The 15,932-nt window shown below is 44.4% G+C and overlaps 1 protein-coding gene across 1 annotated transcript in view; it reads right to left on the bottom strand.

Annotated features, from left to right (window-relative positions):
• The window catches only part of PLEKHH1 (pleckstrin homology, MyTH4 and FERM domain containing H1), a 301,189-nt gene that overhangs the window by 149,643 nt on the left and 135,614 nt on the right, over positions 1-15,932 (bottom strand). The window contains exons 7-8 of the mRNA XM_086937161.1: positions 2,864-3,876; positions 1,024-1,102 (exon numbers count right to left, since the gene is read on the bottom strand). Of these exons, the coding sequence (XP_086793287.1) occupies positions 1,024-1,102; positions 2,864-3,876 (1,092 nt within the window). The remainder of the gene's footprint in view (positions 1-1,023; positions 1,103-2,863; positions 3,877-15,932) is intronic.

Raw genomic sequence — 15,932 nt, 5'->3', positions numbered from 1 at the left:
GTAATACGGTAGCTACCTGCCACTATGCAAACTATAAAACAAACTAACACACTCATTGGATGATGTCCTCAGGGATGTTGTCAATGATCTCATTTTGAGATGTCATAAATGATGTCATAGAACATGTCTTGAGTGATGTAATATGTGAGGTCATAAGCAGTGCATAGCGGGGGAGCAAGTTGTAGTTAGCTCTGCTAACTATATCAAAAACAGTTTTTTTCTTTTTTTAGTTCAAAGCGTTAATGTTGTTACTGACATATTCATCTAACTATAACTTTTTATGGCTTGACAGTGGCATCATGTGAATTGTGAACGAATGGACTGAGAACACAAATCTTTCACTATCTGCATTCAGTTACTCATGTGGCCTAGACATTCCCTCCAATATTGCAAAAGGCCACAGCGCAGCTACATTACAAAACCCGAACACAATACAAACAGAATTCCATGGACTAAAGCCAACAGCACTCACTTACATATTCACATAGGACTACGGTACTGGTTCATGGGAGGATAAAGTTCAGCACTGTCTAAGGTCTGGTCTACATAGACGGTTCGCATCCAGCTACCTCATAAAGCAATGTGCACCTCTTACATTGTAAGGGAGCCTGTTCCAATTAAGAAAACTGTTGCCGACCTTGTCCCACACGAGACGAATAACAGGAGAAGTTTAAAAAGCCTGAGTAGACACAATGAGTACCATTAGAACAGGTAATAGTTACATTTGTTATCGACTGGCAAAACTCCAATAGTATGGGATATGTAAAAAGATAATGTATTACCTCCTACCTGAATAAAGCACAATTAAGGGGCTAATCATTTCCTTCAAAAGCAGATTGGAAATACCAGAGAAGACTGTCTTGAATGTTAGAAACCTAAAATATGACATAGCTTTAAAAACATAGTGTCTTTGCAAGATACACGCTGGATGTATTAATTGTATTTTTTATTTAGATCTTTGCATGTCCTGAAACATTCGGAAGCAGTGTGGTTGAAAGCCTTGGTTTTGTTCTAGTAACTCACCTCTATTGGGCACCTCATATCCAGGTAACACTTCCGACAGCCTCATTCCTGACTTTGCCAATGCATATATCCGACTTTCCTGCAGCAAAAAGCCACAAATACCAAAGAGAATGCATTAAAGATGCACACAAACTCTTTATATTCATATGTTGCATAATATTTTACAATACACATTCTGACAGTGATGACCTGTAAAAGAGTCTAGAATTTTAAAAAGAGAGTTGACCCACCATGGTCGAATCATTTTAGTCTGGATCACAACATCTAACACTTAAAAATGTGTTGTTCTGACCACAGGCATTTGTGTGTCACCCTTTGAATGTCAATATAAGTTTGCCCATTGCGGGTGTCGTGTACAGCTCTGATTGCGGGAGTTGCTAAAGGAGGCTTCATAAATATAGAATGTTTATTTCTTCAACTACATCATAGCATTTTAATCAAATGTATACTTATTGCAGGGAAATTAACTGTGACATAGAAGATATTTCCAATACATCAAATTATATGAGTTGGAAACTCTGCAGGCAAAAACAACCTGCTTAGATTTCAGTTAAATATGTATTTTCAATAAACCACTCACACAGTCTTTTTTTCCTTTATTTATGGCACATATAATTGGAGATGTCTCCACATTGATGATATATGTTATTTCTTGTATGCACAAAGGCAATAAAATGGAGGGAAATATTGGCATACAATTCAATTCCATCAGTATTAGGAAAATTAGACAATGTATTTCTTATTAGAACATCGGAAACGTATGAATATTACAATTTTAAGTTTATAAAATTGGATATGGAACTGCAGAGAACTGCTGATTGGAACAGTTGTACCTCTATGATGAAACTAAAATTGTGCAAAGAGTGGTGAACCTATTTAAAAAAAAAAAAAGAAATTAAGACAGTAGGTGTGACTATCTGAAAGAGCAAGCTAAAATCTCAAAAACAGTCATGCTCAATAAACTGTACATGCTGCATTTTGCCTTGCCAGGGGTACATTATTTGATATAAATCAATTTCAGTATTATGCAAGTGAAACAAGCATTGGCAAAGTCAATGGATTTGGGTTTTGGTGCTAACGCACACAGCATTAGCACAATATAGAGGGAAGGACATGGAAAGAAGCCAGCAGGCGCAGACAGCAATATTATTGTAAAGTAGCCCGCATGTAGATCAATGCAAGTGCCTGAGCGGAGGCACAATGATGCACCTGAACAGTCAATAGTATTTGGTGAGAGATAATCCACTAGGCTGCCAAGATGTGATTTACAAAGTCTGAAGCCAATGGCTACAAGAGGCTGGCTAAAGAAATCCAAAGGTTAAAAGGGGTGGACCGAAACGCCAATCTATGTATAGATTGCTCAGTTTGACATCTGTGCTGTCAAAAACCCAGTCTTAAAATCTCAACACATCAAAATGAGTCCTCCTACGACAATCCCCATTAAAGCAAGAGATTCCATTAGGGTGACCAGGGTATGCTCTTCACGGAGCAGGTGATAGAGCCATGCCAGGTTTTCAGGCATTGCACAAGATAATTCTGTACACTATGGATTTAAATGAGATCAGTGATATAATAATTGATTATCCTGCAAACGTTTTCAGCGATGCATGCTTGGTTTCGAAGTTTTAATGTGCACCGAGATGGCTCTGTACCAAACTCAATAAATACTTAAATAAAAAATTTTTTTTTAAACGATTGCGGCCCTGTTGGGCTTACACTATACATACCTTCGCTAGAGTCTAGACCCAATCAAAACACCAAAGTGCAGTCTGGAGCCTGTAACTTATTGATGATTTGCTTATAACCCAGACACAATGAATACTATAGAAGACCGTCTTACCCAGGATGGAAATCTATGAAGTGGCGGTGTTGGAGGTTTGCTTCCTCGATGTACAACGGCTTCTGCATCCGAATACTCCTGCTCTTTCTGAACCAAGCCAAGCAGGTTAATCCCAATCTCTGTCTCCAATTCACCTTCATAGTCCGCCTCAGTTTCCATGCTCTCAGGTACATCATCTATATCAGTTTCCTCAACTTGCACCATATCCACAGGTAAAACGATGGGCTTAAAGGAGCAGATGTCAATGTTAACTACATGATTTAGACGGTCCGCACCAGGTTGAGGCTGGCTGTAATGTTTCTTGGCAAGCTGAATGCTGTCCCTGGGCACAGAGGGTGTCCTCACCTTTGGCAGGGTCATGCTATTACCCAAACTGCCCTCCCTCACTGGGAAGGTCCTCTCTATGGACGAGGTCAAGGTCACAGTGGGTGCTGGGAGCTTCACCATCATGGTAGGGGTCAGGAGTGGACTGTGCATAGACATTTCCCCTGAAGAGGAGGATGAATCTAACCTTTGGGAGCGGAACTTGCTGTTCAGCTCGTCTGAGGAATTTCCTAGGTCAGACGTCTGATTGGAGGAACTGCAATCACTGGAATGACTTTGGTTTTCCAAAGAAGACTTTAGAATCAAGGTTTCCTTGATTGTCCTGAGTGTTGTCGCAGCAGGCTCAGCCAAGGGATCTGGAGATAGGCGCTCCAGTCCTAGAGGGTCTTCCGAGTTCACAGTAAAAGCTCCTTTCAAACAGGCAGCAGTCCTTGCAAGGAAGGCCTCATCCACGGCTCTAGTTGGACTCTGTGATGAAGATATCTTAACGACCAGGTCAGGGTCTTCGTTGTCCATAAGCACACTTGCTGCCTGCTGAGCGGCACCTTCCGCATGCTCCTGGTATGGCTGCGATACCCCTGTGCACAGGATCCTGTGATTCTGAGTAGAATGTTCAGCTACAGATGCGAGCGCAAGCCCAGGTAGGATGCTTGCCTGACGAGACTCCACAGGAGGGACTCTGTTCATGCCTGCTTAGAACAAAAACAAATATAGTTAAATACAATTCAATTCAAATAAAAACTGAGAATTATTTTTAACAATTTTTTTTCCTTGTTGGTGGTGTAGAGGTGAAACATTTCACAGATTGATCCAATCAGAAAAGCCCTTCACATGGAACATTAATACACAAATTTACACTTAAAGCCAAATAAAACAAAGCAAGATGACACTCAGTGAGACTTTCAAATACTTCAAGTACAAACACATGGGTGAATGAATACATCATTCAGTCAGCGTTTAAAGAAGTCAGAAGAGGCGCTAGGTTGGCATAGGCCTGATCTATAAAACATTTCCGTCGTGTATCTTGGGCCTTTGTGGTGGTGGCCGAGACTTTTAATGTAGGTTCAAAATGTGGGCCAAGATTTTTCCAGTATTCTTACTTTATCACACTCTACAGTGGTCCGTACTTCAAGGATTACTCATTTCCATGTATGAGCAATTGTGAGTCTTGCAGCCACTAACAAGTATGTTATGTATTTTTTAGTACAGTAGCAGCCCTGCCAAGTATCATGCATTAGGCGTGACACTAACGCATTTCAGTGCAGGTGTCCGCATCACCGCACTAAATGCATTAGTCACGCATCATTAGGGACCCCCGACCAGCCCCATGCGTGCTATAACACGGAGCTGCAGCATCGAGGTAACTGTGCTACGGAAAGCATGCATGTGACTGTGTCTGAAAATGAAATAGAATAGATTGATGAATGGTGCACTCGAGAGCTGACGCATATAAAGCAAACATAAACAAAATAAAAATAAAGGAGTTGCCCTGCAGCCTGCGTTCACCATCTCTGGCACTCAAATGCACTCCTTTTAAGGAACCTGTACACATGTGATCAGGCTAGTTGTTGTCACTCACAGTGCAAGGCAGCTAGAGGATGAGGTAGTCTGGCCCACTGCACTATACTCTAAGAAGCTGCGGAAGGTCGAAAATGTGACATTCAAGTTACCCACGTGTCTACGGTCCATGAATCCAATGAGATATTGTAGTCCAAATAACCCCTGTTGCGCAGACCATATTATCTGCCAAATCATAACATCAAAACATACAAGTCACTAACAAATGGATAACGAGTCCATTACTTAATGATATTGGCATTACTCCTAGTCCTACTCCCTCGCCTTCCTTATTAACCAATGAGGAAATAGCAAGCAAAATAGAGGCGGACAACTGAGCGAAGAAGAACACACTAAAAAACAGTGCACAGATCACAACACCACTCCCCTATTCCCCCACAGAAGAGGCTTTGGCTATGCCCAGTGTGTCAATTCCATCTCCTGCCACTGGTCCATAGGTGTATCTAGGTAGTACTCGATTTGAATGCATTTTACTACTTTTGGTTACTTTTTTGAGCATTGGTAAAGCCAATGAGTCCGGCTTCAATATGTTAAACAGTATTTGTGCATATGTGTATTAACACGTCAGACCGACTGTCTTTGCTAATGCTCGTTTTTGTTTTTTTAAATAGCAATTAACTGGGTGGATCTAGTCTACTGGATGGATGAGTAAACCCAACTATGAACATTTGAAATTCTTTGTAGGAGATGCTTTTTTAGCCCACTGGACATTTCCTGGATATTTTCTAATGATACGCATGCGGCACATAGACAAAACTGCTTCCTTGTTCCTTTACGGCCTAAAGTACAATAGGTAGGGATCAAAACTCTGACTACCTCCACACCAGAGCTGATTATTGATCATCAAGCCAAGGGGTCTACCCATTCGATTTACTACTGAACAGATACTGCTGAAAGAACTGGTGTCAAAAGATGGTCAGGTTAGCAAAAATAGAGGCCGTGGTGTCTAGCGACAACGTTGCAGACTTGGACCAGGGAGGCATGGGTTTCAGTGCTTGATTAAGCATTGTGATTATGGGCAAATCTTTCTTCATTTAAATTGTAAATCTGTGTAATGTAACTTAGTATGTGAAAGTGTGTCATGTAAATTTTATGCAATGTTCTTCCACTGTAATGTGCCATTTATCACCACACAGCTCCACCACCATTCAACAAAACCAGTCTGCGGCCTATGATCAGGGACACAGGAATTATGCAGCAGGAGGGGCCTAAATTATGTGGCAGGGTTTACCAAATTATGTAGCAAAGAAAGGCAAAATTTTCAGCATAATGCTGCACATTTTCTGATAGTATTAGTTTGTTATATTGTAATTTTTACACCTGTTAACTCTATCTGGGCTTAAGTTGCAACTCATTAGTACCAGTTTAATGCTCAAACATAGCAATAAACAAGAGAAAGGGGACCAGGCAACCTTTGCAAAGGGCCTTTCACTGCAGGCCAAAACGTGTTGCCGCATTTTAACTTTTGAACCGTTTAAGCTAGAAACAAACACTTTCTGGGTTAAAATCTGCCAGATGATGGATTATGTGGCAAATACAGGAGATCCATAATTATGAGAAAAACGCTGCAGCCGCACAATCGCATAATTCCAGAGGCCCTGCCTAGGGTCCAATGTAGTGCAAGGTTACCATATCCAGCATTTCTGGTAAAAATGCTTAGTTTACAAAGTATTTTTTTACTAAGTGGTGTATATATATACAAACAATACTCACTTTACAGAACGACAACTCTTTTTCTCTACAGAATGTAAAGCTAAAACGCTGCTAGCACATCATCGCTGCCTGCCAAATGGACCAGACAAAGCAGACTTATTCCCTCGTCTTGCATCATGTTGTTCTGTTTATTCCATCAAGTGGGGCGGGAAGGGATTAAACAAAGCTTCAAGGCCCATCCATCTGGAAAAAGTGCTTCAAACTGCTCAGAATTTACGAGAGCACCACACGGGGCCTGACTGGGGAAGCCAGATCATAAAAAGGGACATAAAGAAATCAAATCTCGTGTCATTCCAAGTGGTCTGTGCATGTATTTAAGTCAAGTCTGACCCTTTTACTGCTTTCCAGCCAAAACACTGGAATTATATGGAAAATAACACAGCCAGACAAGAGACAAAGCGAGATGGAACCGGGTAACCTGCTTTGAATAACCAAGCACCCAAAAAGTTCCATATTAAGCTGCCTAGAGTCTAGGTGCAGTTTTTTTAATTCTGTTTAACCTAGATAATCTTTACTATTGGAGTTATGCCCGAGAGTGTTTAACCCAGTGACTCTGACAGTCACGTGACATAAAATGGCAGCCCCCTCGACGGTTTAAGAGCCGGAGTTTGACAAGTTGTGAAAATCTTGACAGCGGCCTCTGCCTACATGCTCCCAGTGTCTGTAACATGGCGATTAGCTTCCCGAATCCAGATCAGACTGAATAGGTACAGAATCTACTCCTTATTGACACTGGCTTTGAGTTCATCTCAATCGTGAAGAAGGAAAAGGCCTAAAAGTCTCATAGGCGTCCCTTCCTGAAAGCGAGTCGCAGGGGATGTACGATTGTTTTGCAGTCGCAAAACTATCGCAGTTCCAGTTGCAAACGGGAAGGGATGCCCAGGACACCCATTCACTTTGTGTTTGGCCGTGAAAATATTTTTTACGAGCAGGCAGTGGTCCCACGGACCACTGTCTGCCCTCAAAAAATGAAAAGAAAACTTTAAAAAATGTTAATTTAAACATATCTCGATTTCCATCCAGTGAGTTGCAAATTGCAACCTGCCTCATGAATAGTAGGAGGCAGGTCATTTGCAACCCCCATCGAGAATCTCTAACTGGGTCTGTGACACATTAGTACATTCTGTTTTGCAAGTTGCAAAAAATCGCAATTTGCGACCAGCAAAATGGAATGGTCATAAATGTGGCCCTTATTCCAACTGAACCCAAATTATTTACAGTCTGGTTGGAACGTCCCTACACTTCCTGCGGACGCCATCTTCTGCTGTCCCTTTCGGGCAAGAAAGCATCTTCACCTCTGCACAATTTGCTACAGAGAGGAAGGACGGCAACTTGCAAAGACGTATTTATACAAGACCCGATAGACCAGCTCAACGCTTGCACACTATCTACTAGCCATTGCTCCATGCTAAAAAGGGGACCACTGGTTTCATTTCAGGGGCAGAAGACATGCTCAAATAAAAGGTAATTTTGTGTAATCCACATATTCTCTTCCTCTCAGTGAGAAGCAAAAACTAGAATAGAATCTAAACGGCAGAAGATTTTTCCACACATCATTATTACATGGGATGGGATGTGCTGAAAGACTGGTCATTCCTTAGATTACCTTGCACAAAATGGAATGATTGTTGAACATACCTGGTGATGTACGACTGTATTTCTATATCAATATAAATTGAAATAATACTTAAAAAAAGACAACAACAAAAAATGCGGTCTTAAGTCCGCCACTGATGACTCTAAAACAATTTAGGTGCTCAGCGTGGGTTGCAAAACCAATGAACCCGCAAAACGAGCAAGACCACAGACCCCCTTGTCACATGCTGAGCATGCAGAGAGTCAGTTCACCACGCACATGAAAGCCATAGAAACAACACACAACTGAGAAAGTAGGTGGGTGGACACGCAAACCCTTTCACCAGCAGGACCCCTGAACTTGCGGACAATAGTTCTGCTCACCACTAAAAATAAAACGCACCTAGTTCAGGGTTGGTTTTGTGATGTCCAGAATGTGATCCTGGGCAGGACAGAGACTCTACGATGCTTCCTGCTTGGGAGAATGTGGAACAGCACTCATATCTTTCAACAAAAGGGATCAAGCTCTGCCAGACCCTATTGACCGATGAAAATTCTTATCTGATCCACTTGAACAACTTTCAGTACAACGATCAGAGCAGGCACACAAGAGTTTCTCATTATGGGTCTCAGCTTAATAAAAGCAATCTGTTATTTTAGGCAACTCTGTTTACTTCCCTTCAACTCCATACAAATAGAACTTTGAAATAAGCCAAGCTGTTTAACCCGTTAACCGCTGCGGTAATTCCGCCGCGGTGCGGGTGTTTCGGTGCGCGGGTGGGGCCGCGTCGGCCATTGGCCGACGGCAGCACTGGGGGGGTAGTGCTGCCGTCGGCCAATGGCCGACGGCAGCAAGGAAAGGGTTATAAATAAATGATTGATCATAGGCGAGATGGCTAACAAACCCAAGTAAACAGCCTAAAACAACATTGTTTTAATGCCCGAATAAACGCCATCTCCCTCCACCCCCCTCCAAAATCCAGAATGCCTTCATGAATGTACAGCAAGTAAATGTTCTGAAGACCCTGATAAATGTATGGGTAAGAAAACAGTGAAAGCCACATAATGGCAATGTTGCAAAAATGTGATGTGTTTTATTAATATTACAAGTTCATTACCTTCCCAATGAAATACCCTCTTCTGCTCTAATATAATTTTATGGTGTCTCCACATTAGCTGCTCATTCTCAAATTTTGGACGGCGTCCCTTCAATGAAGGTCCCACCAATCCTAAATCAGTCAACGGATGCTTGCTTTACTTCATGAGAGAAGACACTAACCACTGGATCGCCTGCGCAACATCTGTCTAGAAGGCATACTACAAACCAAGAGCGTCAACAGGCAAGTATTCAATGGCTTAAATCCAGACTACATAACAGTAACCAGCAACACAGCTGCAATACAAATGTTGACTAAGTGATGTCTACAAGATCCTGCCTTATCGCAATCGGTGGACAACAGAACAAATTATGGTCGACAGAAACCTGGCAAAGTGAGACCTTGCTGAGGACACAATGCAGGTTTTCGGATGACGGGCCTAGAATTTGTCATGAGTCACTAATGGCGCAAAAGTCAACCAGAAAAACAAGGACATTAGCTTTACTTTTATTCAAATTGGATTTTCTTAAGTTCAGAGGCTGTCTTAGTCAATTCTTCCCCCAAAATTATCTTCCACAAAATTCAGATTTTTTTCCATCTGGATCACTAGGGCATACTGAGCCGCTGCTTGTTGGCATATGATTATGTCACAGCATGATGAGGATAGCCAAAAGGGCGTTTTTTAAGCCCCTGAAGGAGTCAATTACAAAATGTCAGCACTACATCAATGTGCTGAATTACATCTTGCATTAACTTTCTTATACCGGCATCTCTAGTGGTCAATAGCTAGATGTGGCTTGTCACATACAGCACAACATTGCCCTTACTAAATCTGGGCTTTTTTGGGGTGGGGGTGGGGGTCGGTGGGGTGTCCATCACTTCCTACGTCACCAAATAACCCTAACCTTTCACAAACATCTGTGTTTGTGATAGGTGGTTAAAGTTTATTTTTTAATATATTTTCAAACAGGTGGTATATTTCAAAGACTGCTCTATGGAGTGCTTAAAAAATTCATCAATGCATTCAGTTTTAATGCTCCACTGCATCAAATGCATGCATTTGATCACCAAAAAAACACACATGCGTAGGAAAAAATCTTAATAGTAAGAAGAGAAATAGCAGTGACTAAAAATATAGCACACAGATCGCCCTTTATGAATCCTGACCACAGATAACTAATCCCTGCTACACACTCAGGAGAGAGAAATTCAACACAGTTGTTACATACTCGTCAGCAAAAAAGTGCCACCACCACTGCATTATCTCATAACATTTCCACCATTCATGCAAGTTATTTCATGGCATGCTGTGGTGGGGGTGGTGTTTGGTCGTATAGATGTGTTCAGTACTCGCGCATTTTGAAGCAAAATACGTGACCGATCAGACGCTCACTCCACTCTTATAAATCACTCTTATGACAGGCAGAAATGTATGAATGGAGTGACCTATTTGGGGCAGTGTCTTGGTGTCATCTGTGTAGGAAGTTGCTCATATGCTGTCACTGAAAAAGTGTAAATGTGCTTATTCGTGGGGTGAAGTAAAGTAGAGGGCCCAGCACCAACGGGGTGATTTGTTCCAGTTTGGAGTAATATCATCATCAGTTCTATTTTGTCCATACCTTTTCAGTGGTGGCAGGTGCTTCTGTTTGTGATTGCTTGTAGATACAACACAAGTGCCATTAATGAACAAGTTACTTACCTTTAGTAACGCCTTATCTGGTATAGACTCTATCTAGCCACAGATTCCTTACCTTAGAATTATCCCCAGGTGTCAGACTGGATCTGGATTTTTTTTGTGCGCAGTGCTCCTGTGCGCCAGTAGGTGGCGTTGCTCTGCGTGGTGTTGTCGGCCCCAGAAGTGATGCGCGCAGGGCCTATAGAGGCGCCACCTCAGCAGGTTGATGTCAGTTTCTTTTCGTGACTTTCCACGCCATGAGTGCGGAGTCACAAAGAACAATAACCACTGGTATGGAAAACTAGGGCCCTAAAAGGGGAATGCCCCCGTCCCTAGAAATCTGTTCGCACAGCTGGGAGGATGGGTGGCTTGGCAAGCAATCTGCAGCTAGATAGAGTTTCTACCAAATAAGGTGTTACCAAAGGTAGGTAACTTGTTCATCTAATAGAGACTTCTAGCCGTAGATTCCTTACCTTAGAATAAATACCCAAACAATACCTCCCCGGAGGTGGATCTGCAAAACAATTTCACACTACAAAGTTCAGCAGGACAGAGCGACCACAGGGCCTGTCCTCACAGAACTGACTGTACAGCAGCAGTGTTTTGTGAAGTTGTGCAGAGAGGCCCACGTTGCTGCCTGGCATGTGTTCAGGACATGAACTCCGCGTGTTAATGTAGTGGTTGAAGCCTTGGCTCTGGTGGAATGAGCACGCAAGCCCTCAGGGGGTTGCTTCTTGGCCAGTGCATAGCAGATTTTAATGCAGAGCATGATCCATCCGGAGATGGCCTGCTTCTGCACCGCCTTTCCCTTCTTCACTCCGATATACCCCATGAAGATGTGGTCGTCCACCCGGAACTTTCTCAAGTGATCAATGTAGAACAAAAATGCTCTTTTTGGGTCCAGGCAGCGGAGTCGCTCCTCTTCTTTAGAGGGATGCAGTGGAGCGTTAAAAGAAGGCAGGGTCCTGTAATGGCATACATGAAAAGGAGTAACCACTTTCGGCAGAAAGGAAGCTCTAGTGCGAAGAACCAGCTTGTCTGGGAAGATATACATATATGGAGGCTTGAATGACAAAGCCTGAAGCTCACTGCCCCCCAGGTCAGATGTTATTGCCACCAAGAAGGGTGTCTTGATGGTAAGCAGCCTGAGAGGACAGTTGTGCAAGGGCTCAAAAGAAGCGCACATCAAAAACATCAGGACTAAATTAAGGTCCCACTGAGGCATGATTAAGGAGAAAGGAGGAAATGTATGTTGCAAACCTTTCAAAAACCTATGTACAATAAGGGATTGTAAAAGGGACGGCTGGTTAGGCAACAACAGAAAGGCTGAGCTAGCAGAAGGATAGCCCTTAAAGGTGCCAAGAGCAGAGCCCTGCTGGGCTAGGGAAAGGTTAAAGAGAAGGGCCTGCGAGAGAAGAGCAGAAAGAGGGTCGATCTGTTGCTCGTCACACCATGCCATGCCACAAACTTGCCCCAACAGCAGGCGTATACTGGTTTGGTGGAGGGACGACTGACAGCCAAGATAACATTGCAGACTTTGGGCAGAAGTACGAAAGCTGACAACTGTCGCTGTTCAATCTCCACACATGGCGGTGGAGCGTTGACAGATTTGGGTGGAACCCTCCCCATCTACTGTAACAGAAGATCCTCCCGTAAGGGGCAGCTTGATCAGAGGAACGATGGTCATGCCCCACAGCTCGGGATACCAAACGATCTGAGCCCAGTCAAGAGCCACAATAATGACTTGTGCCTGGTCGTCCTGATCTTCTTGAGAATTCTGGGCAGGAGTGGTATGGGCAGAAAGGCGTACAGGAGGCCTGAGCTCCACTCAAAATGAAAAAAATCTATCAGCGAGAGCCACCTTGGAAACTCCAGCGAGCATAACTGCTGACATTGCACGTTCTCTGCAGTGGCAAACCGATCTAACCAAGGCTTTTCCCACTCCAGAAAGAGACCCTTGATCTCGACCTCCCCCAGATGGCTGCCCCATCCCAGGAGTGACACATGTGTCACCACTGTGAAATCTGGTTGGGGAAGGGAGAGGGATCTGAAAGACCCAATTGTGGTTCGTTATCCACCACTGCAGATCTGTTGCAGTTTCCTCTGAGATCTGGACCATGTCGAAGAGATTCCCCGGATGCTGCGCGCACTGGAACTTCAAGTCCCACTGCAGCGCCCACATATGCCAGTAGGCATGTATCACCAGCAGGATGCACATGGCCATGAGTCCCAGCAGCCTCGGAGTCAGTCTCACTGAAATCTAGGATAGAGGTTGAAACATTGGTATCATAGCCTGATTATCATCGACTCGAAATTTGGGAGGATAGGCCTGAAACAGCATGGTGTCCAAAACAGCTCTGATGAAAGGGAGCACCTGAGAGGAGTCAGGTGTGACTTTGTCATGTTGATAGTGAACCCCAGCGAATGAAGAAGGTCCGCCGTAGTCTGGAGTTGGGAGACGGCAGCCTGGTGCGAGCCCACCTTCAACAGCCAGTTGTCGAATTAGGGGAAGACTGGCACCCCTGATCTCCGCAGATGAGCTGCAATCGCTGTCATCACCTTGGTGAACACCCAAGGGGTGCTGGTAAGGACAAAAGGGAGCACGGCAAACTGAAAGTGATGACCCACATTGAACCACAGGTAACACCTGCGGGCAGGCAGTTTGGGAATGAGGAAGATAATAAAAAGGAGTCCATTTCATAACAATCTATGGATGCACACCTATACTATGGACTACATTCCAATAAGAACAAGCATTTACAATGCAATGGTCTCGGCATTATTAAAGGTGGAGCTATTGGCATATTTTTTAATTATAAATAAATGGCATTGTCTTTTAAAATGCTAATAGCTTAATCGCTTGCAAATGCATGACCTATTGCATTTACACCCACACAGAGCCACACACACAAAGCCACCCCCACACACACACAAAGCCACCCCCACACACACACAGAGCCACCTACACATAGAGCCACCTAGAAAAAAAGCTAATCACACAGAGCCACACACAGAGCCACACACAGAGCCACACACAGAGCTACACACAGAGCTACACACAGAGCTACACACACACACACACACACACACACACACACACACACACACACACACACACACACACACACACACACACACACACACACACACACACACACACACACACACACACACACACACACACACACACACACACACACACACACACACACACACACACACACACACACACACACACACACACACACACACACACAGAGCCACAGAGCCACAGAGCCACACACAGAGCCACCCACACATAGAGTCTCACCTATAACTGAGTCTGCTTCTTGGAAAGCGGGGAAGAGGCGACCCTTTGATACAGACTCCAGCAGTTGGTGTCCGTAAGGGGTAGATCCCACATTCCTTTCCATGCACTCACACTTCTAACAGCTCCTAAATGTTTGTGGAGGGCATGCCTGGTGGAGGGATGTAGAGGGAGAATGTTGCCTTCCTGGTGAGATTGACCCCTTTCTGAAATGGATTCCTAGTGGTTCCCAGACACCTAACAGCTGCTGACCTATTCACATGTCTACGGTCTGCAAATATGTGCTCCCTCCTTGCTGAGACAGAAACTGCAACATTTGGGGACAGACAATGTTGCTGAGGGACTGGTGCCAGCGTAGGGAGACAGGCAGACTCTTACTGGTGTAAGGACGGACATGGTGTTGGGGCAGACCTCAGTGGTGAGGATGGAGACCCTACGGGTATGTAGCGCGCTTTACAAGTGTCATTGATTGATTGATTGATTGGGCACTGGTGGTGCAAGACATACACAAGTGTAGGAGGCGACGGATGTATGGGAGGGGCATGTATGGGGATAGACACTGGTATGAGGGACAGATACTGGGGGAGGGGTGGACAATAAGCGACAGACACTGGTGAAGTGGAACAGACACTGGCGACAGGAGCCCGACACAAGTGTAGGTGGCCACGGATGTATGGGGAGGGACATGTATGGGGATAGTACTGGTGTGAGGGACAGATACTGGTGTTAGGGCAGATATTGGGGGAGGGGTAGCTACTAAGCAGCAGACACTGGTGAAGGGGAACAGACACAAACAGACACTTGTGTAGGTGACGACAGATGTACAGGGACGGATATGTATGGGGATAGAGACTGGTATGAGGGAAAGAGAACTGGTGTTAGGGCAGATATTGGGGGGGGTGGACACTAAGCGACAGACACTGGTGAAGGGGAACAGACACTGGTGAAGGGGAACAGACACTGGTGAAGGGGAACAGACACTGGTGAAGGGGAACAGACACTGGTGAAGGGGAACAGACACTGGTGAAGGGGAACAGACACTGGTGAAGGGGAACGGACACTGGTGAAGGGGAACGGACACTGGTGAAGGGGAACGGACACTGGTGAAGGGGAACTGACACTGGTGAAGGGGAACGGACACTGGTGAAGGGGAACAGACACTGGTGAAGGGAAGCAGACACTGGTGAAGGGAAGCAGACACTGGTTAAAGGGCAACAGACACTGGTTAAAGGGCAACAGACACTGGTTAAAGGGCAACAGACACTGGTTAAAGGGCAACAGACACTGATTAAAGGGCAACAGACACTGGTTAAAGGGCAACAGAGACTGGTTAAAGGGCAACAGACACTGGTTAAAGGGCAACAGAGACTGGTTAAAGGGCAACAGACACTGGCGAGTATATTATTCCCCCTTGCAGCTGTATAAATATGGTCTAAAAGAAACCTCCAACTCTGTGAGATGTGGAGCAGCGGATGCAGATTCTTTCCACGTTGCCTGGATGTGTACGAGTATGCTTGCTTTTTGGACTGCAGTGGTAGCCATTCTAACTGATGTTGTATTGGAGCCTGTGTGTTGCGCCCTTGAGCTATGTCTGCTGAGCTATGTCCGGCGCCTTGAGCCCTGCAACAGGCGAATTGTAGCAGCTTCTACTTATTTCGCAAAAAGGGCAGTAGCGCAGTGCTGGGGAGCCAAAACGTCATCCACTATAAAAAAAAAAGTAGCTCCGTGACCTAGTGTATTGTAAGAATCAGCTTCAATTATATGAGGAAGAGCTGCCGGAATCTTCTCGCCCCAAAGACT

This window comes from Lissotriton vulgaris, chromosome 9, assembly GCF_964263255.1.
Source record: "Lissotriton vulgaris chromosome 9, aLisVul1.2, whole genome shotgun sequence".
Classification (NCBI taxonomy): Eukaryota; Metazoa; Chordata; class Amphibia; order Caudata; family Salamandridae; genus Lissotriton; species Lissotriton vulgaris.
This window is presented reverse-complemented; position numbering and strand designations above follow the sequence as displayed.